Consider the following 27,947-nt stretch of genomic DNA (forward strand, 5'->3'; position numbering starts at 1 on the left):
TAAGCTGGGGCAAAGCTTAAGCAAAGTCTCCTAAGCCGCTTGAACTATGTTTTTAAAATAAACACGAATATTGATTTAGCTGAATGAAAGTATTGCTTTGTTTTCAAATATTGTAAGCCGTTACAGTTTATTTTCGAACTAGTTTTTACCAAAGTTATCGATACATATTCTAGTTCATATTCTGTGGAACAACATGAACAGAACTGAGCCGCGCTAACAGCACAGAAAGTTCATGTTGGCGGTTAAATTAAAATTTTCTCTCCAGTTGCTTCCAGAGGAGATGCTTCCATTAAAATAATTTTTGGTACAAAACTTGAATTTAAACACTTACTATAAAATAAATATATTAACATTTGACTATAGACAAAATATATGTATTTGTTTACAGAATTGATTTATTTTCAATTAAGAATTAACTGATAATTATGGAATATCGAAGAGTAATAAATATAAATTAGACTGATAAGTTTGACGAATACAATTTACAAATTTGCTAATATAATTTGCAAGGCATGGCAAGCAGGTGAAAGAGGACGAACTTTTCAAAGCTCGCACATTCGCGCCTGTTGAAACGATCCCTAATAGTGCATGCGAGAACTTCTGGCAGGAGAGGATTTCCCTGTCCGCTTAGACACAGGAGAGGATTTCGATCACGTAGGATAAAATGGCCGTGTAAACCTGAAATTAGTTTTGGCGTATTTACCTGTTGTCGACACCTTAGTTTTCGGTACAAATTTCGCATCATGAAAGCTCCCTTGCTTTTTTAAGGGAGTTTTGAAAGCTCTTCTTCTCTGCGAAGGGAGTTTGAACAACTAGTGAGAACAACTAAATATAAAATAGAATATATAATCACATTTGACTATAGACAATAAATTTTTTTTTTAAATTGGAATGGGAATAAATATATATTATATATGAGTACAGGAGAGGAAAGAAAGATAAGGATCTCTCTCTTTACAAAGTTTCTAAAGAGTATGTGCTACCGTCAGCCGACTGCTGACGTCGGCAAAAACCACCTTCTTTTGCCAATACTGCGAGAGGATTCTGATATTGTTTAAGTAGACTCCAGGCGGGACATTCACTATGGAAAAGTCTCAATTGATTGAGCCAATATTCTACTCGATCTGACAGACTTTTCGTTAATTGCCATCTGCGCTGTGAACGCAAAGAATCCACTGTACGTTGATAGACTTGGTGCCCGGAACGGACTATTGCACGTTGCCCCACATCCTGGGCAGCAGCGTAATATTTTAGATACACAACGTTGTCTGTGCCTTAATGGTCGCTGCCAATGTTTTTGCAGAAATGAAAGAAAAGCTGCGGGTTCGTTTGTATTCCATTAAAGATGTAGCAGTCTCTTCAGGCTTTATTCTTCCCGTGCCCGGCCTTCCCTTTCTAGTTTTTATTTTCATATTTATCCATGACATCTCGGCACACCTTCAGCTCTTCCAGCAGAGCTATCATTTGTGAACGTTCCAAATTAACAATGTGCGTGGTATCCTTGGGCAGGCCTTCTACCAGTTCTTGAGATATTTTCAGTTCCAGGGTGGCACAATTCGCTGGTGTTTCGCCAGACGACGTTACATTACGTACACATTGCAGCTCGTTAACTGGAAAGGTGGAGAAGAAAACTTCAATACAGTGCATTTGCAAGGAACTAAATGTAACCAACTTCTAAATGCTTTGTCTATCAGTTTCTGACGTATGGAACCCGAACGTTTTTGCAGGACACTGCACATGGCCGCAGCATGCTCCTTGGGTAGGCCCAACTGTTGGATCTCCTCGCCAAATATGCTCTCCGTGCAATTGTAGCGGGCAGCATTTATCAGCATAAAGTGAATGCAGGCTACGGCCGTCTTTCCCTCGTTGGTGAGTGTGGATGTCAATAATTTGATGCCCGATTCCTAGACGAGAGAAAGAGAGAGTGAGAGCGAGAGTGAGTCTGTTGGCACTTACAGATAATATATCTAACTAATAACGCATCACCTCAAAAGTTCCACCACATATTCTTGCAGCCACAAGATCGCTTAATTTTTCCAAGTTCTCTATACTCAGGTTGGAGAGGGTTGATATGATTTCGGCCAATACCCAATCGGGGCAATCACCTTCGCCGCAGAAACGGAATTTCTTTAAGGAGAAGATAAATGATACCATATGTAGGTGGATAACATCTATGGGAATAAGGAAATAAGTTGAGTTATCTATGGCTAACTCCTTATCCTCCTTTTCAAGACCTTCCGCCCACGCATGCTTACTCACACACAACGCCTACAGCCAAGCAATTCCCATCACGTTTTAAGTAAATTAGAGACTAGACAGAGTACAGAGAGAGACTTACAGTGGGTAAGGGTATAGCTCGGAATACCCTAGGATGTTTACTTTTTATGCTATTTTGCAATGGTTTTAAAACAGGGTTGCGTATGAAGAAATTTCGGAACATGTTTCAAACCAGATAACCATACAAAATAATGTAATCTCAGCCTTATGAGCAAGCAAAAATAAACTCTTTAAACTGAAAATTCGTAGTCTTTCTTTTAAAACTGCTATACCCTTTGCAAGGACATGGAATCAACAACTTGAGCAAAATAAAAGTGGCTATATTTGCATATGATTAATTTCATTCGCTTGCCTGCTAATCAGCGAGCATTTGTACGACTGAGTGAGTGGCAGGAAAAAAGGGGTTAGTTAGTTCGTAGGGGAGGTGGTGGGTGGTGCCATCACAGCGACACAGAGAAGCTCGGCGAGACCCACATAAAAGCGAAGTCGTTTGGGGAGTCGTTCTCAGTTTCAGTTTCAAGTGCACGTCACGTTTATCTTTACGTAGGATTAATAAATTTCCGGGCATTGCGGAAAGAAAAAAACGAGCGGCAGCTAGAAGCGTGAAAATTTATGGCATTTGTTGCAACTGTCCTGCCCACAGCCAGGACGAGCACAGGACGGGGCATGCCACGCTTATTAATACGCACTCGTATTTATTTAGCGACGTGTGTAACGGCTTAGAAAATGCAAACGACAAACGTTTTATAATTATTTTATGGACTTCAAAGTCGTCAGCGGGCGCAACTCATTCATCCGCCAGTGGGCGGACCAGCAGTTGGGCTTAAATCCGTAACTATATAAGCCAACGACGAGCTATTTTTCAGAGCAGTTGGCCAAGAGGATTACGAGCACCCACATCCCTCGCACGCAGCTCTTGGAATGATGCAGACCTGGCGACTACTGTTCCTCATGCTGGCCCTTTCCAGGCAGCTGTACGCCTTGCCCACGCACTCTACCTCCGCTGACGTGGAGCTGAATACCTGCGAGCTTCAGCTGTCCAAGTACCGTAGGTTCATCATGCAGGCCATTCTCAGCTTTGAAGATGTGTGCGATGCGTACAACGCCCGTTCGGTGAGCGGCGAGGAAAGTTCCCTATCGGAGGGGGGCTGGCTCTTTCACCACTATGCCCCACCGCCCACCTCGCAGAGAGGCGAAATTTGGGCCTTCTTTAAGCTGTTGATGGCTCAGTTTAACGACGTAGAGTTCGCGTCCATCATCCGGGATGCCGTCATAGAGCGCTGCCGCATTAAGTCCCAGTTGCAGCGCGACGAGAAGCGCAATTCCGTGGTCCTCGGCAAGAAGCAGCGATTCCACTCGTGGGGTGGCAAGAGGTCACCAGAGCCACTGTTCGCTGTGCCCGATGCGGGCACAGTAGATCGCAGCTACTATTAAGCAGAGATGGAGTGAGATTGTTCTCGAGTCTTTCCGAAAATGTATGAAATGCCAATTGAGATCCTCTATATATCACTAAATGTCTAAATAAACATGAAAATTGCCAAGCGAGCATTGGGAAATTCACTCACCATTTTGTTGTTTTATTAGCTTTATATTATTATCGAAATTACTTCAGTTTGAGTTGAATATTAGAAAAAAAATGTTACTTATAATTGTGAAGAGTTTGCCGAACGAACACCAGAAATAGAATATATTATTATCTTGTTTATGTTTTTTATTATGTTATTCAGTGTGACCGCAAAACTATCGATAAATATACTGTACCAAAATATACCATTGCATCTTCAAAATATACCGTAAATATACCGTAGTCTTAAATCAGATTCCTCGATTTTGATTTTCTATTTGATTACTAGCTTACAAAGACTTTCACCACTGAAACAATAATTTTATCCGATTGAAGAATTTATTTTGCTTATTCTAAATACTCATTTTTATTGGATTGTATGTCTAATGACCTTATATTTTACAAATTTGTATTTGCATTTTTCATTCAGTATGTAACTGTACGTAAATTATTAACAGAGACACAAGTCCATATGTTAACTGATATCATTGACAATTAGTGAAAGCGCGGAACAAAAGAGGAAAAGAAATTCTAGAATTGCACAGAATTTATTATAAGCTCGGAGTGCTTTGGGGGCAGTTCTTCAATCTTTACAACATAATTGGGGCTAGAATCCGGTTTCAAAATTATCATTCATAATTCATTATTCATTATTCTTCTTTATCGTCTAACTAATCAACTATGAATGGTGTTGCATTGATTTGATTCCTTTTATTTCTATATATTTGCTATAGTTAAATATTAATATTTTATATTTAGTTAATAATTTATTATTTATTTTAAGTTTTTTATTCTAACGATCTTGCAGGAAACCAGGTAGCTTTCATGCTGAGAAATTTCTGTCAAAAAGCTAAGGTTTCGACGAAAGGTAAAACCCTCACAAAAAATGCAAGGATTGCAAGGTAAAATACACCAGCGACATCAATCATCCAAGTAACTGCACATTCGCACGGTTGCATTTCAGGGTGGATTTTTAATTGTTTTTGTTTTCATTTTGTGTATTTGTAAATGTGTGTAAACCATTAACAGAGCCATGTTAACTGAAAACATTCAATAATTTAAAAAAATAGCGTGCAAAACAAAAGAAGAGAACAAAAGTGTGAATGAGAAAATGTGCAATGAAAAAAAAATAAAAAAAAAACTGCGGGAATGGTTTTATTGGGTTTAGCCAATGAAAATTAATTTCGTCATTCTGTCTGTAATAATATATATAGTATAATAATATATTTTTATTTTTGAAACTTTAAACTAAATTATGACAATGCAATAAAATTATACGTTACAATACAATTATTTGTGCGATCATGCTAAGTATACAATTTACAGATCATATCAGCCAATGCACTATGGGTAAAAAGCCCGAATTTTTGTCATAATATGTGTGTGTTCTCTTAAATTTTGCAGATGCTTATGTTTTCACTCATGCAGCACTGCTGGAGGTCTGAACCAACAAAAATCGCGAAGCAGATGCAATAAAATGTTTTTCTGTAGAAGGTTTTGATGAAACCTGTCTAGCTAAAGATACATTATTACAATTTAAACGACAATTTTCCAATTTATTGCGAAGGTAAACAAGTACTGAGCGAAATGCAATCGCGATTCCAAACAAATAACTTTTAACCAAAAAATCATTCAATCAGTCAATCACATATATATATTTTTTTTAAGTTATAAAATGTTTTTAAAGATCTTTTATCATAATTAATTTTTTTAATAAATTTATTTATAAAAAATACGACGTAACTGGCTTCCAGTTCGTATGGGGCCGGCAGGTAGGCGAGGTCCAAAAGACTAACTTTTTTTCCGAAATTCTACTTTAGTCTAACGAACATTCTTGCCTATTTTTAGAGCTCTAGCTCTATTTTTGGATTAATTCCAAAAAATGCGCTTTTTATCCATAGTGCAATGGGAAAAATATGCAACGGCATCGTCCAGACACACCTCCCTTACCCACTGACACTCCATTTACAACATCCGTTTAACAGATATTTACGTAGACTGCACAGCAAAGCGGATCTTAGGTTCGGAGGATGGGGCACAGAAATCCCATAAACCTTGTATATATGTATTCCAATAAAAAAAAGTAGCTAGAGCAGCATCAGTACGGTTGGGAGGACTGCATGTGCTTTTAATTATCTCATATGGTCTGCCTTTGGGCCGATGCTGGACACGCTAAAAACAAATGTTAGCTAATCGCCTGCCCACAAATCTCAACTTGAAATCATTAAATGAGCTGATAATCCAAATACTTATGCATACATAGTAAGTATACTGTACAATATGCACAACGTAAACGACATTCGTTTAGACGGCTACGCTGGCAGCGGCGCCAACGCCTACAGATGTCCAGGCCCAGCCACAGCCCAGATACAGCCCAGCCCCGTTTCAAGATTAGAGTTTGGAAACGTAGAAAAATTGCAATTCCTGGGATTATAAAGCCCGCATGGATCGGTTATCGCCCTGATTAGGTAGGAGGGTTCCACTCAATAACAAATCTAAAAGCTGGTTACCTAAGCACTAAAAAAATATTCCTCTAAAAATAATACGGCTCTGGTAAGCTCTTTGTAATCTATTTAAAACCATCCCAGAGTGATCTTTTAACCCAGAGCGGAACTGCAGCCAATTAGCCGTTCAATTAGAATGTTTGAATCCAGAGAGCCGGTGCCTCGGCGCATCTATGTACATATGTATGTATGTATGTATGTATGTATGTATGTATGTACTCATTATCATTAGAAACAGTGCCTACAACTTAGTTTAATTGACTATGGTATTTCCAGACTTCTAAGACCCCTTTCGGCCATCTGGGTGCGAGCCAAACATTTACTGAAATTGCTAATTAATTAAACTTTCTCGATTCCCCATCTGCCTCCATAAAGTAAATAAAATGTTGAAAAAAGTAGGCCATCATACATACTTATTAGCACTGATAACAAAGGCAGGCTGATTAAACCCTGTCCAAAGATTTATGAGCAACGACAGGAGGCACGGTGGCTCCAAATTCTGTCATTGAACTTAACATTGGAGAAGAGGAAGAAACACGAATGGGTGGGTAGAAGAAAGGTGGAGAAGAGAATTGACAACTGATATGCTAGTTTGTCGCGCGACTGACCGCAGAACAACAATGGAGCTTGGAACTCGGCACACAATCTTCTCCGCTTTTAATCATACCCCCATTCGTTCCCCAAAAGTTCCTGAAAATAAATTTGTTCTTGTTCGTGTACCATTTGACACGCCTGGAAAGAGCAGCGCTGGAAAGGCACTGGATTTGTGAGGGAGAGGAGGAACGCACGATCGGAAAGTTCGAAAATTATGTTACGGGGGTTTGAGGGAGCGAGCTAACAGAGCGTGGTGGCGTGAGAAGTGATGTAGATGACATTTGTATAAAATGGGTAAAATGTAAGGTACAGAAGTACTACTGAGTACCGGGTACTCAGACGTTCCTTCTCGTTATACCTGGTACTCGAAGAGTAAATAGGGTATATTGTATTTGTGCGAATAACGGTTGTATGTAACGCATAGAAGGAAACGTTTCCGACCCCATAAAGTATATATATTCTTGATCAGCTTCAATAGCCCAGTCTATGTCTGTCTGTCTGTCCGTCTATTCGTCCATCGTGTTGAGCGCCTGGATCTCAGAGACTATAAAAGCTAGAGCCGCCAATTTTGCATCCATACTTCTGTATGCTCAAACTGAAACCAGTGTATTTCAAAAATTAGCCCCGCCACCATCCGTCCATGCAAAAGGGCGAAAAACCCCCCTAAGCTACAATGAAGATAAAGGAAAACTAAAAACGCCATTCCGTAGGCGTGACCATATCTTCCAGATCACGGAATTGGGATCCAGCAGCTTTTGTTGTTTTTTTTTTCACAGCTACACTGACTGAGTACCGGGTATACGGGTTGTGACTAACACCTATCTTTACTGCATGTTCGCGACCAGTTCGGTTACACGCACCGCGCATGTTAAAGATGATAAATGCATTTATAATGTATACCCAAACACCGTGGGGTTTTAGCTTACCGTCTGGGAAATTTAAGCTTTTAAATGCAAAAATAGTATATCAAACTAACTAAAACAATACTCAGACGACTTTAATAGGAATTTAGAGTATATTTTATTCCTTTACAAAAATATTTCCTAATTTTCTAATGACTTCAAAAATGTAATGTAGAATTGTGATTCTAATCAAGCAACTTTTAGGTTATTATCACGTTATATTAAGTTAAAGTTTCTTACGCCACTTACTCGAATTTTTGTTGTTGTTATATTCTATGCCTGTTCATGTATTTATTAATTTTGAGAAAACATAGAAACGCTTTAATACAAATAAATATAAAATGTCCAAATGTATGCAAATATATTGTAATAGGTGAGAAAAAACAGCTTATTATATCACCACTACCTTAGAAAATATAGCAAACACCTTATTGAGGCGCCAGCACTCGAGCCAAACTTGAAAATCAAATACATTAGCCACAGTACACACTGGACTTACTCTACTCAAGTTGGTCTGGCAAACAGATGTTGATAAGTGCCATTCTCTCTCCCCTTCCTTTGGTCACTGGTCTATTAGTTCGGTGATTAACATGGAAACAATGAAGAGGTCTTACTATTTTTAGGGTGTTGGGGAGTCCTCAATTAGGGGCCCACTATCAGCTTTCAGCGCAGACACGCGATATCAGACATTGCGTCGATGTGCGTTGGGTCTGGCCATATAGCCGTCGTCTGGCGATGTCAATGGAACTATTGCCGGGACCACTATCTGAAGCAGCATGTGAAAACGTGATCAGCTCACTGGCCTGCTGTTTGCTCGATGGGTTTCTACGAGTATGTACGATTACATACTGAATCGCATAATTAAGTTTGTTTTAATGCTGATCATTGATCACAGATGACCGCCAATCGCAGATGCCCGATCGTAATAGTTTCAATGGAAAATTACGCGATCAGATCCGTTACGTTACGATCCGCAGCAAAGCGAATAACACGGAAAAAAAATTAAAACAGTGCGCAGATCGACTAAGACTGTTAAAGAGATCACTCTGGCCAGAAACTGGCATGGGAACTCCACTCTTAAGGTCTGGTATCTATCCCTTGGTTTATTTATAGTCAAACCTTTCTGCGATTTTTCCGTTTCCGTTGCGAAGGAACTATGCTGATATGAAATCTTTGCCAAACAGAAATTTGTGTCTTTTTTCTTTTCGCTGCTTTCAATCGGCGAGCACGCTACGATCATGTGCTCTAGGTCAGTTACGGCATGGCCACCACGCTCCTGATCTTTTCCCAAAAATAAACCAGTTCTATATTTACAATATAGTTTATGCTGCGCAGTTTATCAGCAAAATCGCTTGTCGACTGTTTGAGGGGATTCTCAGTATGCATTGATAAGGCCAACAAATCGTATAAGTCGCGCGCCCTTCCATTTCTAAAATTAGATTTTCCCCAGAGGTTTTTTTAAACTAGTCTGAAAGCATGCTCCATTATGACTATAACATTACTCCACAAAATCGAACTTTTTGTTTCCTCAAGGAACCAAATCAAATATTCAATTAAAAAATTATTATTATTATTTATATTATTTGCTAATGCTTTTTTCAGAGGTAGCGGTTCTGTTCGATAGCTAAGTATCTTGTAAAGAACATTGCCATTCTGAAAAGCTATTTGATGCAACTAAAAATGGGACCAAACCACTTAGTTGTTTTAGTTAAAAAACAACGTTTAAAAGTAGAAATGATATAATATTATTTTATTTGTTAATGTATTGGTGCTGTATAGGTTCATTCAACGTTGCTTAAGGCACTGCTCATAAAAATCTATGTTTTTTAAATTAAATTTCGTAAAAATACCGCAAAAAAATCAAGTTTTTCATTTCAAAGCTTAATATTTCCCAGACGGTAAGATAAAACCACAAACTGTGTGGGTACAATTTATATATGTATATATCAGCGTTTTAGATTGACACAGTTTACTACAACCATACAACAAATTACTAATTAAGTTATCTGAAAAAAGAAGAGCTATCTCTAAAAAATTACTTACAAATAATAAATAGTTTAATAATATTAGTTTTTAAAATTCTTGAAAAAAATTGTCGCCATAAAAAAAAAATATATCATCAGACCATTCGTGATGGGTAGTGTAAACAATCGCCAGCTAGCCAATAACTTCCTGACTGATACAGAGATATATTCCCTGTCGAGTTCATCATCCTTTTCAAGATTCAGGTAAATTTGCATTTTATCTATTAGATGTGTACAATACATATGTATATGTATGTATACATGTATGTATATGCTTCCCTATATATGTACATACATATACGAATGGCTAAGACAAGATAGTGAAAAGGAGAAGTGAAAGGGCGCAGACAAGACTGCAGTTCATAAATTCAAATTTTGTAAATTGTCCACCGAGCAAAGCACATCCGCTCCAATCCCCTCGAAAGCAACGAACTATATTTATGTACATATGTATGTATGTATGCATGGAGAAGCAGCTACTAGATTTGCCAAAGGTCCAAAAGCAAGGCCCACGCAATGCAAGCAAATTCGAGTGTGCATCCAAAGAGGGAAGAGAAGATATCGAGCAGTGCAGTACGCGATGCAAGGGGAGGAACGATGCCAACCATGAATAATGGTGAAGACAGGAATGGAAATTTCGAAAAACAGTGGCGAAGGAAAACGGGAGAGCAAATGGAGAGCTCTCAGACTCTTCAGAGACTCTAGCCAACTCAGTGCAGCGAACCACTCGAGTAACTACTTTTTGTTCATGCAGGGATGAGATCTATGAGAAACCGGCTTTCACCTAGCCATCCGGCTCTTCCTCCTCAACTTATGTGCATATATATGTATGTACATACCTATCCAGAAGACCCCCCTTTAAGGGAACCACTACACCAAGTGGGACGCTGCAAAATGAGACTTTTTAACGCTCGAAAGACAATAAGCGTGAAAACCCTTCATATCCATATGTAGGTGCATAATCATGCAACTCACTTTGAGGTTGGGGTGGATATCATTCATTGTGAGAGAGCATTCAACAACTATAAGACCGCCATGAGCGAATGTTATCGGGGCACGCACACCACGCGCACACACACACTAACACAGGCAGCAAGACCAAAGATAAACACACTCAGATACACTTTCTTTGCCATAGAAGGTGCCCAAAAACTCAGCGATAAGAGGACCCAGTTCCAAAACCAGTCTGCATTTTTGTGTAGAGTGGGTTGCATTAAAATTCCAGGGGTTTCCGTTGCCTCGCCTAGTTTTGATGAGGGTACGATAAATATCATGTGGGTTGACAATGGTCCAATGGCTTCCATTTTCTCTGCATAGATTTAAAATAGTAAGATCATAAGAAATTTAGTTTAAAAGGCCCATTAAAGGGTGTTGCAAATGGTTGTCATGAGGGCTTACCTTAAACTTAACACGGAAACGTGTATGTGTTGGTATTTAAATATAATTTTACGAGCCTATGTATATTGAATATGCAATAAAAATCAAGACCCGTCGATTACTCGATAAAAGACATGTTTCTTACGCAAGACGCTAGTCAGTTGGACAATTGATGTCCACGTTAATAATGAAAAGGTTAAAATTAAGATGAACAGCTGTGACAAGAAACGAAGTCCGAAAAGTCGGATGGGTTGGGATTGAGCGGCTGTTCTAATGCGATCTGATCATGTCTCGAGGGCCTGACAGCGAGCGACGTTTGTCCGTCTGAGAGCAAGTAGTGGCGCCTAAACTAATCTAATCCAAAACTAAACAGAATCACCAATACCAATACATACAAGAACTCTACGAGTGTACATATCAACAAAATGCAATAGAAATGTGCGCGCCACGTCGATCACCGACGAACGTGAATGCCAAGAGAGCACGGCGTGGCTCTCTCTATCTCTCTCTGGAACGCTCTGGCAATGTACAGTGGCTGAATTTACTAATTTGTCACTCAAACAAAATGTGCAATTTCAAAAATTCGTCTTAATATATGAGTCATCGAATAGTATGCTTTTGTAACTTGTACTTGACATTTTACTACTTAAGTAATAATCTCGTCCTGTTCTTGATATTCAAATGGTGACAATCACATATATAAATAATATATAATGTCGCGTGGCGAGATGTTTTTGCTCGCCTAATTATGCATTTAACCCACTGTGCTATGGGCGCACAAGTCTTGACGGCAAGTTGCACCAACAAAACATTCATTCGTTTTCTCAGCTTCAAACGGAACGGAACGGGACGGCGTTTGTTGTTTTTCTCCATGTCGTTCGTTTGTTCGTGAAAACTAAAAATAAGTAACTAACAGAACGGCAGGGACTATAAAAAGCGCCGGCGAATAAATCAGAAAAGGCCGGAAAGTCCGTCCACTACGTTAAGTTCCTGACACACAGAAATCTCAAGAATATTTTCATAAATTCGGTTGAAAATTTGCTAAATTAAAATTTCATTGTCTGACGCCGTCGTCGTCCGTGAATAGCGCGTGTGATGCACAAATTAAAAAAAAAATGTATTGAAAGTGCATAAGAAAGAAGAGTGAAGAAAAGTTCCTTAGCAGCAGGCAAGAGAAGGAGAATACGGAAAGAACGAGACTTCAATAGCAATTAACGGTTAGTTCCATCCACCAGTATTTAACCGACACCAAACCAATGCAATTTAAGAATAATGACACTACTCGACAAAATTAAACTTTTTTGACTAGATTTGGGTCATTAACAGAACTATTTTTTGAAGAGTTTTTTAACACAGGATATAATGTTTTTCGACTCTTAGTGAGTTTTTAAAGACTTTGGGTACACTTTATAGATGCATTTATCAGCTTTTTAAATTGACAAAGTTTGTTACAACCAGATGTACAATATTTAAGTTATGAGAAAATAAAGAAGAGCTAACTCTAAAAACTTTACAAAAAAAAAACAGTTTTAAAAAACTGTTAAACAAAAAATTCTGCTCATGAGCAAAAATGTATCATAAGACCATTTCTAATCCCTGTATATTTCAGAAAAATTTGGTTTGGTTCCGGGGGGGAAAATGATGTCGGGTAGTGTATAGTATTAAAATTTGTAAATCTAAGAAAACTATATCAAACTGATCATTCGCTCAGAAGATGTACATACATATGAACATATCAAGACGCTAGGAAGCAAAATCCATCTAAAAATCACAGTTTAGATCCCACCTGAGATTATAAACAACAAAAATCACCAAGCAGTACACATACATATTTACATACATATATAACAATCGAAATTTAAACTTAATTATATATATATATTTTTTTTATTGTTTTTTGCGCTTTAATTGCAATAATAATAAATATTTTATATGTTATATTTCTTTCTCAGGGGCTTCCACACAAAAAGTTCCTTGTTGCGAGATCAATATCTATCACAGATCTATATAAAATGATTTCGCACAGTCCGCCCATATTTAGTCACAGTCCACCCGTTAGTTTTCTGGCGGACTTCATGAGCGGACATCAGCGGCAGGCATTGAAGTAAGTTAACCCAAAAGAATCATAAATAAAAGTGTTCATCAATTTGCATAATTTAACACTAAATTGATTCAAGTGAACGCACGTGCTTTCGGTCTTCAAATAAAATATATTGAATTCACATGAAATTACCACAGAAGAAATAAGAAACGAGAATTTCTACGTTTCGTATTTTGTGTCACGTCCCGAACTTTCGCTTTTATATTCGCATCATTCGATAAGTCTCCAGCTATTTTCTGTTTAATATTTTAATTAATTTTCTACAGCATGTACAATGAAAGTTGATTTCTTGGTTTTCTAATGTTTGCATTTCAGTCTGTTCAAAAAGGGTATTACTTATTCAACTTGGATGACTGGGAATTTACCTTTATTTCAGTATTTTTTGCACTTTCATTTGTACATATGTCAACTGCTTGAACTTAGCTAAACAAATGTGGTAATTCTATTAGGACTGAAAAATATTGTATGCCAAAACACCAAACACTTTAAAAAAACACTGATGAACGCAATGAATGCAGGCACTAATAATATTTTTGGGACTCAGGTTGGTTTGGGATGACAACACATTGGAACTGAAATATGTATAATGAAAGCAGTCAAGATCAAGGCAAGACAAGGAGAACGGACGATCATCGCGAACCAAAACAAACATTTTGGAGAGGCTACAGTGTGTGCTTGTTAGTGTAGCTCTGAGATTTGGAGGGTTGTCCACGAGTCGGGTGAATGACGCCGACGATTGCCCGCCCGCTTGACGACAAATGTGCGCGTGTCACTTTGACGCAACTTTTTGGCTCATGGACACAAGTACCAAAAGAAAAATATGACAATTCGGAGAGAGGAGCGTATGCTCCTTTTCGAAGAAATTCATTCAATTGAGAATAGACCACATTTGTGGGGCCTCTTTTAGTGCACGGGCTGCATCAGTCATTGATGATATTTATAGAGTGGGTTTTATTTTCAGCAATGAGAAAACACACAAAAACATATTTTGAAGATGTTCAAATATTCAGGTTAAAGATAATCGAATAAATATTTGTTGGAGAATGTCGTTTGTTTAGAAAAAGAAACATTGAACGAAGAAAATATAACTAGACCTACGAGTCCGCTTATTAATATGTACCAGGGAAAACCCTTTCATAAGCTTGTCATCAAAGCACGTGAATACGAACACCACTCAAAAAAATTAAAAAAAGTCGTATGTTTCTCCTTGGAGTCATTTCTAATTTCATATCGTGATTTTAGGCTCTAAAATGTAGAGCCACCGAGCTAGATTTATATGTATATTTGTGAAGTATACATTTTCCAATAACCGAAGTACCCACACACCAAGCTTTATTTGCAATAAAACTCTTGAAATGTTTCACTTTCCCACAACATAAAAAAATATGTTGAGACGGATCAGACTGCCCTGTAATCAACGGGAAAGATTCTTGGGACCAGGCCCACGCACAGTTTGCCATAACCCGGCTGATAAAAATGAAACCAACATATGGATGTCTAGGCTACGATCGAACCTTAGCATGAATTGACTTGACTTTGTGTAGGAAGTTGCATTATCGTCTAGACGAAAAAATAGAACTATTTGAAATTATTTGGCACATATTTTATAAGAGGAATGGTTTTGTAACGGCTATTTACCTTCGTGAACACACTTTCGCCAGTGATTCACAATATTCTCTCCAAAATGACACTCTCCAGAAAACTCCACTATCGCCACGCATTCCTGAAACAAGTCGTGCGCAACTGTAGGGCTTATCAACGGCGTTTCTTTACAGACAATATACCGTATATACCACATATGTACATACATATGTATGTATACTATATATGTACATGCTATACTTAGGATCAGGAGGTATAAGTTGTATACATAGGCGACAGAACAATGGATGGCAAATATTATCGCCGTACAAATTTAACGTGCGAGCATAATAAATGCGGATCGTATTGGAACCCCGCTTATCAAAGCTGATAAAAGTGCAGGCAGGCGAATGCGTAGATCCCCGAACAGGAGGCTCACCCCACCCCATTCCAGTCGCACCATCACATTCCGTACTGTACTGATCGAACCATCTCCGTGTCTCTGTGTCTTGCAGCTACAATGACGAACCCAATAGAGCATCGCGCTACTGCCGTCCACAAGTGATAAGTCTGGCCTCCAAAGCCATGGTCAACAATGCCTCTGCGGCCATTCAGTGCCAGCCGGGTCACCAGAAGGCAGGGGCCACGCCCCTGGGAGTGGGCAGTCGATCAGGTCGCAGTTATCTGGAGCGCATGGCTTCGGCTCCACATCTCTTCAACCAACCCAAGTCATGTCTCAGTCGCAAGTCCTGCCAGCACAAAACCCCACAAAGTCCCAGCCCCATAGATGAACCGACTCCAGAAAACAGCTATGTAGCGGACAACTGCTGTTGCACCCAGAATAATGAAGCCAACGGAGTGGCCCACTGCGAACAGAGGTGAGTAGCTGGCATGTGGCCGGGAATGATAAGATTGCATCATGGAGGTAACCTGAGACAGCACCGCAAACCGAATAAGAGTTCTCCCAATGCCTTGGGGGTTCAATCACTTTGACGTCAGCCGCTGAAAGACAATGCGCCCCACTCACTAATCTTGATAAACCGCCTAATGAACTAGATCGAGGTTTTAGTAGACTGGACTCGAAGGGTTGGATTGGATTGTAAAAATAGTCAGAGGGCAACCTTGGGCAACAACACGAGCAAAAGATGGTTGGTAGAAAACCAACGTAGCCGGGGACCTTTCATTAAATTAAGGGAACAATTAAGGAGATGCTAAAGTTGATAAAAGAAAACATTAGATGTATAAATTCAAATCAAATCAGACCAATCAAATGAATTCCATATAAAACTCTCCCAAAGTTGGGCTGCTTTGGCCCACTTTGTTGATCTCATAAGCAGCCCCAATAACCTATCTGAATGCCAATAACATTTTCTTTGAAAAGTCATTAACAATAGTTCACCAAAGAGACAAAACAGCCCGAACATTTCTTTTGGCAATCACACAACTTTCCCACAGACGTCATAGTCGAGCACATGTCAATAGTAAAGGGGCTAACAGGAAATTGGAAAAAGGGGGAAAGGGCAAAATATACAAAAAGCCAATATACTAAGGGGAATATATATATATATATATATATATATTTTAAATTCGAATCTAATTTTAAAGCATGCAATTTTACAGAAGAAACTAAAACCAAATTGAAGATGAGTTATCTCAATTTTGCAATACACTTGTAACACTGTGATATCCCAGCCATCTGTATGCAAAACTTGGTTGCCCTAGCGGCTATAGTCTCTGATATCCAGGCGGCTATTGATGCTGATCAAGAATATGTATGCCATATGCCCTATTTATTTTTCGAGTACCGGGTATACAAAAAGTAATTATCATCAAAACGTTTCGAAGTCCCATATCTTTCAGAAAAGTTTAGTTTGGATCAAAGCGTAAAAATCGAGTCGAGTAGTGTAGTGTAATATAATGGTTGTTCATTTCGAAAAAAACCTGACCTGATCAATTTAGTATATTCTTGTAGCAAGGATATAATACAGTTAGGTAATTTCAAATGCAAAATAAATAATTAATATATTATCCATGAAAATTTAGTTTTAATTTAGCAAGTTTTCCGACGAAGCCGTCTATCAAAGTCGGAAGCATCCCGCAGATAAGTTACACTCTCAGATCAATCAGACTTGACAGACTATGAAAAAGCTTTCTTAATTACCCCCCAAAAACGAAAATCATAAAGATCACCCATAAAACAGCGTTGCCAGGTCACGTCAAGGCCGAAATATTATTGGCCTAGAAGCGTGATCGCATTCAAACGAAAGGCATAATAAATGAACATATGTACATTTTTTTCGGGTGTAACCTAACTTAAATATATTTCGACATTACAGTCCCGTCCCCACCTAGCTGCCATACAAACACACGTATGTTTAAGGTTATATATAGAGATTGTGAGAAGTGTTCATGTGAAGATCACGTGCTCTGATCAGATCGTGTGGAAACTATCTGCTGTAAAAACTTAGGAAAGCTTGTTCATCTGTGCATTGAAATGAATTTTTTGTGTTATTCAGTATCAATATTTTTGTGAGATAGAAGTAATGACACGGGTGGAGATCATCCAATACGATGCCCACTGAAAAATAACCACAGAAGAACTATGTTCAGTCTTTTACTATTGGACTTTGAGCTTTTATTGAGAAAATGGACAAACGAATCTGAGTGTGAAGAAACCAAGGAAAAAACAATGAAAAGTGTGAAATGGAAAACTTTGAAAGATGGAAGCACTTTGTGATTATTAATATGAAATAAGAAATGATCAGAGACAGTTTGTAAAGGTCAACTATTAAAACTCTCAGAGTTTCCGCATCAATTAGGAAGTTTTTAAAGTCTTACATGATTTTGGCAAGCAGTTGATCAAGGTCTCTGGATCAAAACCTAAAGAAAATGTTGAAAATATTTTGAACTATCAAAGTTCAAAATTTCTTTTACAAGAAACGAAAACTCGTTTACGCGGCAATTCAACCAAAAAAATACCTTAATGTGCCTTGCATATTGAACAGTTTTAATATTTATAGACTTGTTAAAACCGGATATCAAACATAACTCTGTATGTATCTGTAATGCATACGGAATTGTATGTATATTTTGGAGGATTCGTTTTGTTCGATTTTGTGGTCAAATGTATTGACGGAGAAACTCGTTCCTCTTGGAAATAATGGAACCAAAATGGAAAATGTATTTTAACTTAAATGATTTTTCGGTTGATCTCTTGTACGAGTTTGCTACTTGACATGCTCTCAAAACTGAAAGCAGGAAAGCGGCCAGCCAACAGAAAGAAACCAAAAAACGAGACCTGCCTGAGTCTCTGATTTCTTGTCGGCTGCTGGCTCTGATGGGCCCACACAAGATAAGCAATCGCATCGACCCAAACGGAAACCTGTTGAAGAAAATGCAGCCACAGCAGCGGCCACGCAGCGGCGCCCGGCGCACTGCTGATCATTCCCTCGATGCGTGATCTCCGTCGTCCACATCGATAGTCGAGTAGCCTGATCATGGTACGATCTCTACAGAAATGCCAGAGCCGGCTGTTTGATAATGTCGGCATCCAATAAACAGAAAGGCAACCTTGCCTGGCCTGGCAATAGCCATCGCCAACAATTGCTTGATATTTGTATTTCAGATATATTTAGCACTCGATGCTCAAATAATTGTTCTGTGCGGGGGGTTTGACTACGGTCGGTAGTAACTTGCTGCTGTCTGACGGCGAAGAAAAACTCGAAGTTTATTTCGAATGACTCCATTAAAAACGATCCCCTGACGACTATGATAAGCTTATGTTATCTTATCGGCTCATGGGGTAAAATTTCTATAAAAATATGTTTTCGTAGGGATTTCGCTTACACGAGCTAATGACAATGACTATGGTAGAAATTAAAAACATATTTAAAAACCTAAACTAATAAAAACGAAGAGAGGCGTGTGAGACGCTTTTTACTCGTCCAACTTTTATATCTGCTACTCAGTGGTACATCTGTACCTAAGGCTCCTGCACCTCCCTAGAGTCACACACTGCATGCGTGGAATGAGAGAATGTGCAAAAAATAAAAAAAGGCGCTGCAGGGGTGTGGGTTAGCCACTGCAAATGAATATCGTCATTCTGGTTATAATACAATCGGATCCTTATTCAGTGATCTGATAGATTCTCTACGGAATTGCATTTTTACTTTTCTCTTATCTTCAAAATTGCCCGTCCCTTTCTGAAGGCGGATGGAGGCGGGGCGAATTTTTGCAATACACTTGTAACACTGGGATATCCGTATGCAAAATTTGATGGCTCTAGCGGCTATAGTCTCTGATATTCAGGTTCTTGCCAAGACGGAAGGACCGACGGATAGACGGACAGACGATCAGACAGACTCGGCCATATCGACTCGGCTATTGATGCTGATCGAGAATATATATACTTTATGGGGTCGGAAACTTTTCCTTCTGTGCGAAAATACATTTTATAGATAATATTATGCAATTCAGCAGCACAGATCTTAGAAAATAAGGCATGAAATTCTAGTTAATAAAATGGGTTATACTGGCAATAAAGAATAGTATACTCCGTAAACAATTTGAATGATTGATTGATCCATAATAAAGTATTGTCCAGCTGGCAACAATAAAGGTCCTTTTAAATTTGAAGTACTTAAAACAGTTTAGGAAACACAAATAAGTACAGCAGTAAATATGTACATACGTATGTATACATAAGTACATATATACAAACACAGTTTATAGAATAATTTGTCGATAAAAAATAATATTAATTTTATTTTATTGGTTTGTTTTTTTACCATCTTTTTGTATTTTGATATTTTTTTTATTTTGAGTTTGTGCATTTTTTATGAATAGTTACTTGTTTGACAAATCACGAAAATACTACATATTTATGTATAGTATAGGCATTCGAGTGGGGTGTGTTTTTATTTACATTGAAGCCAGCGGCTCGTGGGAAGAATCGCAAGAAAAGAAAAATGTAGGCGTGTTTTACATATACATACATACATATGTATGTACATATGTAGCTTCAAGCTCATTTTTGGCTACTAAAAATAGACATTAAAATTTCAATACACATCACTCTTTTCATGACGCAGGCATTGTGGGAATAATATTTTCGTAATGGATTTAACTTTTTTGTGAGAAATGGGAAAATTTGACAGAATATTTTGAATTTTTTACGAATGGTTGGGCTTGTTAGTGAAATCTATTGGCAATTATAGAGAGTCCCTTCTGATCCACGGAAATCCATAAATTATCTGAAACAAATGAATTTGGCAACGACGCAGTTAGCTAAACTAAAAGACAATCAAAGCCACCAAACTGTTGGTCATTGAAATAAAAATCTCCTGAAAGAAGAAAAGTCAATGACCATTAAATTCAATAAATAAATGCCCAATGGGGGGGTCAATCTAACCTGATAAGGCCAGGGTCAATTCTATATTTAATAATATATATAATACATATGTACATACATATGTATAGAATTTCTTTTTTTCTTTTTCATTTGGCATTTATTTTTTGTCGTTTTGCAGTCGCGGCCCCAAAAAGCATGTGATCTTTGCCGATGATGAGGGTCTATCGCTAACCGAGGTTCGCGTGATGTCCGAACCCTCGAATGTGCCGCCCTATTGGAGCATGAAATTCTTGGAGCAGATAACACAGGGTCTGGTCAGTCCACATCCGCCAGATCAATGGACGGTGGACTTCAAGCAGCCAGCTTCAGATTATTTATCTTTTAGGTAAGTACTGCCTGTGATAGGCAGTATGCTTGCGTTTATCTTTAGATTCTTATAACCTTTTTAACTTTATAACAGACAAAAAATAGAGCGGGACTATGTGTCCCTAGAGAATGTGATTGTCAAGGATGAGGAGTCCATAGTGGTGGGCACCATCAAAGTGAAGAACGTTGACTTCCGAAAGGAAATCATAGTGCGTGTCACGTGGGACGATTGGAAGAGTCAGCAGGATATATTTTGTACTTTTGCCAGGGCCTATGGACCGACCACCTGTGCCCACGTGATTTTTGATACATTCTCGTTCAAGATCACGCTGCCGCCATCCTCGAAGCGCTTGGAGTTCTGCATTTGCTATCGCACCAACGATACAGAGTATTGGGATAATAATGATGTGAGTTGATTATGGCAATAAAAGGCGAACCACTTTTTTATCATTTCCAATCCTCCTTTTATTAGGGTACAAACTACACCATCAGCAAGCGTTCGCCCTTTTACTACAATGCCCTCTCTCCTTATGATAAGGGTCAGAGTCGCAACTCCAGTCAGCAAATACGGTCCACCCTGACTGATGCCCTGGCCAAGGTGCAGGACCAAAATGGTTGGCATCAAGACGCGCATACACCATATTGGTGAAGTCTTGGGAGATGAAATGGATTTTCCTTCTCCGAAAGGAACACATCTCATTTGGGCCACATCACCAGAAAGTAACAGAATTAGGAAAGAAAGGAAAGAATTAGGGACAAAGAGAGAGAGTCTAAGAGATTGTAACGATAACGAAACTGTTGACTTAATGATTAAAGTGCCATTGATCAGAAAATCAGAGACGAGGGCCCATAACTACTTTATTTAGGCAAACCCCCGAATTTGTATGTTTATCTAATGAAATTTCAAGATCATATCTTTTACGTGCATCTTTTTTAAATTGTTTGTATGTTGATCGGAAAAATTGTCTAAAAAACTATAACTTTATGTAATGTATACCCATATGCCTGTGTGATTGTCTACATCGATATAACTGATGATATAAAATAATAGTGAGAGGAAGATATACTCAAGGAGTGACGTATCCTAGCGAACCAATAAACAAATAAAGAAAGAAAGAATAGCAAACATAACGCATGTATATGCTAATGCAGACAACAAACAAAACTTCACTTTAGTTTTTAAGCTTATTGGATCCATAATTTCGGAATTTTATAAAATCATAACATTTTCCCTTTGGTTATTTGAAACGTTAAGACTGAAATGGCTTGTTACGGAGAAGAAAACACGTCCTGCAATATACCACATTATAACATATAGCAACAAAATATTCGCTTCACCACATAACAAACAACGAAATTTTGTCATAATAATTCTGCGTGAGTCCCATCGCCGACTATATACTATTCAATTTAAGACATCTAACTAGATTTAAGTGATTTGTACAACAAAAAAGCAAACAGAATATATTTATGTACATATACCAGAAAATTGCCTGTTAAATACATTTATATGCGTCTGAGCTCAGTTATGTAAAGATGCCTAGTTCGTAGTCCTTAGAGGTTATTTAGTTAGTAAGGCGCCACATTGATTTGTATGAATAACTTATACATACATATGTATGTGTGCATGCATTGTACATATTTAGGAAGAGATGGAACCCTATGTTTATTCAGTTTTTTAAGACAGTATGACACAACGAGCCTTTGCTTATTGCTCATAAACGAATAAATAATATAAATGTTTAAAAATGTACATGCTCTTTGATTCGCTGTTCGCTACGCTGAACTCCTCCAGGCAATTTGGAAACCACGAGCAAACAGCAAAGAGCTGATACACTCAGTACAATAATATCGAACCATGGCGAAAGTTTACCTTCTTAAACCCATATACTGTCCTACTAGGTAGGTAAGCGGGAATGATCTACGTTTTAGAGCATATAAAACGCTTGTTACGCGTCACAACTTTTATACCCGGTACTCAGTAGTCATCTGTACCTTAACGGTTTATTTCAAATTTTAAATATTTTCTTCACTGTCATATACATCTACAACACTTCTCACGCCAACACTCTCGCCCCCCTCCTCTAGAACCGCACACTACATAGGCACTGCTGAGGCAGAGGCCGCACACTGCAGAAGCAGGGTGTGACTGAGAGAATGTGCAAAAAACAAAAACAGCTGCCGAAAGTGGTGAGGGCTAGCCACTGCAAATTTATTTCTTCATTCTGGCTATAATAATGATCCAATCTGATCCCAATTCGGTGATCTGATGGACACGGTTCTTCCCTATGGAATAGCGTTTTTAGTTTTTTCGTATCTTCAAAATTGTGAATACCGGGCGAAAGGGGGCGGGGCTCATTTTTGAAGTACACTTGTAACAGTGTGAGCATACAGAAGTCTGGATGCAATATTTGGTGGCTCTAGCTTTTATAGTCTCTGATATCCAGGCGCTTAACAAGACGGACGGACAGACACACAAGGCACTGATCAAGAATGTATATACTTTATGGGGTCGGAATCGTTTCCTTCTATGCGTTACATATGTACATCCACTTTTTTCACCGGATTTTACCGGATATAAAAAGAGACAACTGTTGGCTACGATTTCAAAACTTGCTATTTAGTCAACGGAATAATTGTTAGATCTTTCCTTTCCTGAAGGCAGTGTTATCCGTAGGGTTCCGTACGGTTTTTGGACTTATTTATAATCCGAACCAATCTTTTTAACCTTGGGCTCGATTCAAAAATCGATTCCTCGGCAGATGGCCGATTTGGTAACCCGTGGCTCACAGCTTGCCGATACCAACACAGCTTAAGTTCTTCAACCGATTCTGCGCAGCTCTGAAATCAATTTATAAAACGAAGCCTCGCTAAATAACACCTCTGGATGTATAAATTATGGTTGTACGGCATCATAGCCATTCAAGTATCACGTTACAAATTTAAAGTAATTTTAAAAATACAAATACGGTTGCTCCATGAATATTGCAGGCAATTTATTTACAGATTCTGCTTATGTTTTATAATTCCAACTACATTCTACAACGTAAATCTCTGTACAGGTCGAGAACGTGCTACTTACACACCCGATAATTGCTACCATGTAAAAATCACATTTCAATGACAGGGAACAACACCTAGTTGTTCGGTCATAAGGTTATCTCCAAGCGATAACTGAATTCATCTCGAGCTGCTACCAGTTGTAGATAGAAAAACGCATAGACTTGGATAGTTAGAAATTGGAAATGCATGGTTTGATTTGTTTTATAAATTAATTTATTTGCTTTTTGGGGATCGGATCAAACAATTGAAACAGCGTAATATCATTTCTCATACATGACAGGTGCAGGACCACGATACAGGGAAGGTGAACAAGTGGGCGGCAGGGTTATGGGAAAAAACTCAGGAGACAACACGCAAACATTCTAGCCAGCTTAAGCTAGAGACACATTACAGTAGGTTTATATATAATTGTATCTGTTGGATAGAACAGAGATGGAATACTTTTAGCTTGAGTGTAGTTAAATTACATAAGATAGATTCGTCTATAGAATGTTAAATTTGTCGACAGTGTAAGTTTCGTTTTGTAGAGTAGATAAATGGCTGAGATAGAGAAATGCATGAAGTGTAACTGGAATGTTCATGTGTCCATCGCACACACACAACATTGAGCTCTATAGAAATTAAATATATAATCTTAAAGAATAACTTCGTTTCACAATCGAAAGTAAATGTAAATGTAAATGTATGCTGCTGCTCCTGGTTCAGCCCGAATCCGCGCCAACGCATCAACTCTGGTCTTAAACTACAAGTGGATCATTGCGTTCTGCCCGTCGTTTCAACTTATTGCTTCTCCAGCTTGGCCTTCAGGCTAGCGGGCATCTCTGGTGGTGGTGGGCGGGGAATGCCCAGAGCAACCTTGACTCCATCATAGATGAACCATTGCAGAGCGGTCAGGGTACCGATCATAATGATACGAGGCGTCAGGCCGTTCCACATTCCACTGAAGCCGAGGGACTTGGCAACGCTCACAGCGCTGGCACCCTTGGTCTGGTTCAGCTTGGACACGACCACATCAGCGGGATGCGATACGATGGCACAGAACACACCTGCAATGTAGCCAGCGGCAAAGGTGACAACCAGCTGCTCGCCCTTGGAGCACTCAACGCGGGGCTTGGGAACCACATACCTGGCAGGAAGTGGAGCAGGATAAAATATGGATAAGGAGGGGGGATTCTACAACACTTATCAACTTCAGACTTACTTGTAAAGAAGCTCAACGGTACGCTCAAAGCAAGCGAACTTCATCATGGTGTATGGGATTTGACGCATCCACAATGGCACTAGACCCTTGTAGAAGGCATTAATGCCCTCATCCTTTAGCATCTTGGGCACAGCCTCGCGGAAGGTGCTGGCAAACCCGGGCACAGTCTGAATCTTAACCTTGGCAGCCTCGAAAGGAGACAGGGCAATATCGGCGAAGAACTCCGCTGATGCAGAGGCGGCCAGATACAGCGAGGTGCGGTACAGATAGGAATTTTCCTCACCCAGTATATTGGCATACTTTACTTTGAACAGCTCGTACAAGCCAAACTTGCACAGACCCTACAGCCAGCAGACACAAAGCATAGTCGGAAAGGTAATTAGCCTCCATTGAGTAATGGGTTATCAGCCGCAGTCACGTTTCCGTGACTGGAGGGTTGCGTAACCGGCAGACTTACCTGTGCAGAGTAGCCCAGCAGAGTGGGGAACCAGCCCTTGGCCAGGCCGCGGGCACCCTCCTCGGCAACGGTGACTTTGAAGCCATGGAACAGATTTTTGTATTTGGCCTGATCGACCTGCAGGCGACATTTGACCAAATCCAAGGGTACCACAAAGGTGTGAGTGGTTCCACAGCTGAGAATACCACCGATGCCGCACAGAGCAAAGTATTTGTTGCTTCCGAACTCGCACGAATCGACGGTGGCGGCAGCTGCACTGATCTGACGGCCATGCACCGGCTCTAGTTCAAGATCCTGGGAACAGGTCACAGCGGGCGCACCCTCGCACTGGACGCGGCCCAAGGGGCTGCGGAACGGAGAGTTCTTGGCAGTCTCAAAAAAGGACGAGAACATGGTTGTAGCTCTTTTTGTTGTTGGATTGCAGCTGCGGCGAGAGGTGAGCTGAGGAAAGAGGAAGAAATTCGCCTCGCAATTAGCGTTCAGAGACATGTGCTTATCTAATTTAATCAGCTGCTCTGCACTATTCTTGGCCTCCTGTGCCAGCACTTTTCTAGGTTACATAACACCGTGCCAAGAATTTGCAGCGGCGCGCCCTAGCGGCAACGAAAATACTTCACTTACGACAGCAAAATCTGTGCCACAGGAGCAGGCTCACAAGCAATTTTGATCTGTCGAATCTTTTTCTAGTTTTCAGTTTGATTAGAGATTCTTACGAAATTTTTAAACCGTTTTTTTGCACTTACAATTCGTCAGCAGCGTTTTCAGCCCGTGGATTTTTTAGAGTGACCGCTCAAATTATTTTTTCGTCGTGTAGTGTGACCGCCGCGATGGGTTTTTATGTTGATTAATTATATTTCCCAATGGTGGATAACTGAAAAGGAATTTTTCCCAGTTGGTATTTGCTCATTTTGGCATGAGACAGAACAAATTCTTCGATTTTTACATTCGGCTTTATATAACTAACTATCTAGGACTCCTAACACTGAAAATGATTTTTTAATAAGATACAGGATTCGGTTTTCTGGAGATTAGTTAGTTCTAATAAATAAATTGTATTCGATTTTTATTTATTTTAATGAATTTGGTATGTTTGAGACCCTTGGAAATATACCGAAAAATATCTTCTTACCGTAAATATACCGAGGAAAAAAATTACAGCCCAAGTAAGCACCCTTTATTTTTAAAACAGTTCCCGGCATCTTATATTGGCATCTGCTTGAACTGTATACGGCATTAATGAGAAAGGCAAATTTAGCACACAACAAAATAAATAGTATGGCTAGGAATATGGTATATATTTTGCGTGTGCGTGGAAGGTGACTAGCGCATACAAATTAGCTGTGATTTGTAATCATGTGTTTATTAAACGGAAAATAAAAGGGTAACAAAAAGAGCTGGTAGTTGAATTAAGAACGTTTGCCAAACGTCCATTATTGCCAAAAGAGCACAAATAATAATTAATTAATTTATTAAAATCAGTATGTTGATTTAATTTTCAGTAAAGTCATTGGAGACATTTTTTTTGTTTTGAGTCCGACGATCTATTCGACTCTCTTTTACGTTTTTGGTATAGTATAATATACTACTTGGTTAGTGGACCACACACGCACTTCGTATCGATATATCGATAAGAATCTGTGGATATCGCTTACGTTGCTGGATACTCAAGAAACGAAAAGTCAAACCAACAGATTCTGGCTTAATTTTGTATAATTTTACTCAAATTAAAATACCTTGAAAAATCGTTTATGAAAACAAGTTTTAAAAATATTTGCTTATCAGCTTATTTTGTTGAATTTATTGGTATTTTCTGCCTTGCGCGGTCACTCTGCGGACATCCTTAATGTGAAAATGTAATTATCGATAGTTCGATATTGATACATATCTTTGGTACAGAAATACTGCGCGCAAAAGTTAAACGAAGAAAAGTTTAAACACAAAATGAAATATACACAGAAAGGCTTTAAGGCATATTAAATATAACAAATATAATATTATATAGCTAAATGTTGAATAAAAACAAAAATTGTGGACGTTATTACGCTTTTCTTCTCTGCATGAAAGCTCTGAGTCTGAGTTTTGTGCTTTTTAGCTCTGTAGCTTTTGTTTTTTTGTTGTTTTTGCCCGCTTTGCCAGCACAGCCTACGTTTTTGTGGCAAAGAAAAACCAGCCTTGCCCCCAGCAAGACGTATGCGCGCGCGTCGTGATCTGCAAAAGCTACAGAGAAGCGAGTTCGGTTCGTTGCGCGTTCGCACACGCGCGTCTTTTCTCTCTTCGCCTGGCCCCAATAGTTGGCCAACGAGCTGGACCTGCGCACTTCGCGGTTAATTTTTAACTTAAGCAGTGAACAACAAAATCAAGCAAATAATTGAGTAATTAAAATGTAAGAAATGAGTGCTTGTATGCAAAGATGCTCTGTCTTGTGTGTGTATTTGTGTATCTGTGTAACGGTCTGCAAACTGGGTTTAGATCCACTAAAAATATGTAGAATCAAAGTGGTCTTTTCAATTGATTATGGAATTGCTTTGAAAGCTTAAGAAGTGTTTAATTAATCGTATGTGTTTAACGGACTGATTTATTTGCAAA

The 27,947-nt window shown here is 38.9% G+C and overlaps 4 protein-coding genes and 1 long non-coding RNA gene across 10 annotated transcripts; 2 read left to right on the forward strand and 3 right to left on the reverse strand.

The window, feature by feature from the left end:
• Positions 1-890: 890 nt before the first annotated feature.
• LOC117580419 (COMM domain-containing protein 4) lies at positions 891-3,906 on the reverse strand. 4 transcript variants are annotated; one of them, XM_034266969.1, is made up of 5 exons: positions 3,210-3,245; positions 1,987-2,127; positions 1,673-1,904; positions 1,398-1,610; positions 891-1,367 (listed from the first exon to the last, which is right to left on the reverse strand). In XM_034266969.1, coding segments are annotated over exons 1-5 (609 nt in total). In that variant the 5' UTR covers positions 3,231-3,245; the 3' UTR covers positions 891-1,365. The 4 variants fall into 4 exon arrangements, with proteins under 4 accessions (XP_034122860.1, XP_034122861.1, XP_034122862.1 ...); XM_034266970.1 differs by lacking the exon at positions 3,210-3,245 and adding an exon at positions 3,843-3,906 and having other exon boundaries at positions 1,325-1,610; XM_034266971.1 differs by lacking the exon at positions 3,210-3,245 and adding an exon at positions 3,300-3,393 and having other exon boundaries at positions 1,325-1,610.
• On the forward strand, positions 2,703-3,827 carry LOC117580420 (leucokinin). Its single transcript, XM_034266973.1, has one exon. The coding sequence runs from the start codon at positions 3,199-3,201 to the stop codon at positions 3,709-3,711; it is 513 nt and encodes a 170-aa protein (XP_034122864.1). The 5' UTR covers positions 2,703-3,198; the 3' UTR covers positions 3,712-3,827.
• Positions 3,907-10,121: 6,215 nt separating the features above from the next.
• LOC117580421 lies at positions 10,122-11,751 on the reverse strand. The gene is made up of 3 exons (XR_004573568.1): positions 11,388-11,751; positions 11,264-11,319; positions 10,122-11,174 (listed from the first exon to the last, which is right to left on the reverse strand). It is a non-coding gene; the product is annotated as an uncharacterized LOC117580421 (long non-coding RNA).
• A 313-nt stretch (positions 11,752-12,064) lies between these two features.
• On the forward strand, positions 12,065-22,256 carry LOC117580416 (protein phosphatase 1 regulatory subunit 3C). Of its 2 annotated transcripts, XM_034266964.1 has the most exons (6): positions 12,067-12,459; positions 13,195-13,346; positions 15,440-15,802; positions 20,453-20,659; positions 20,735-21,047; positions 21,113-22,256. In XM_034266964.1, the coding sequence occupies exons 2-6, from the start codon at positions 13,255-13,257 to the stop codon at positions 21,287-21,289; spliced, it is 1,152 nt and encodes a 383-aa protein (XP_034122855.1). In that variant the 5' UTR covers positions 12,067-12,459; positions 13,195-13,254; the 3' UTR covers positions 21,290-22,256. The 2 variants fall into 2 exon arrangements, with proteins under 2 accessions (XP_034122856.1, XP_034122855.1); XM_034266965.1 differs by lacking the exon at positions 15,440-15,802 and having other exon boundaries at positions 12,065-12,459.
• A 1,668-nt stretch (positions 22,257-23,924) lies between these two features.
• LOC117580417 (phosphate carrier protein, mitochondrial) lies at positions 23,925-26,197 on the reverse strand. Of its 2 annotated transcripts, XM_034266967.1 has the most exons (5): positions 26,105-26,197; positions 25,362-25,802; positions 24,905-25,245; positions 24,475-24,829; positions 23,925-24,438 (listed from the first exon to the last, which is right to left on the reverse strand). In XM_034266967.1, the coding sequence occupies exons 2-4, from the start codon at positions 25,752-25,754 to the stop codon at positions 24,484-24,486; spliced, it is 1,080 nt and encodes a 359-aa protein (XP_034122858.1). In that variant the 5' UTR covers positions 25,755-25,802; positions 26,105-26,197; the 3' UTR covers positions 23,925-24,438; positions 24,475-24,483. The 2 variants fall into 2 exon arrangements, with proteins under 2 accessions (XP_034122858.1, XP_034122857.1); XM_034266966.1 differs by having other exon boundaries at positions 23,925-24,829; positions 26,105-26,195.
• Positions 26,198-27,947: the final 1,750 nt, after the last annotated feature.

The sequence above is a fragment of the Drosophila guanche genome, unplaced genomic scaffold, assembly GCF_900245975.1.
Source record: "Drosophila guanche unplaced genomic scaffold, DGUA_6, whole genome shotgun sequence".
Taxonomy (NCBI): Eukaryota; Metazoa; Arthropoda; class Insecta; order Diptera; family Drosophilidae; genus Drosophila; species Drosophila guanche.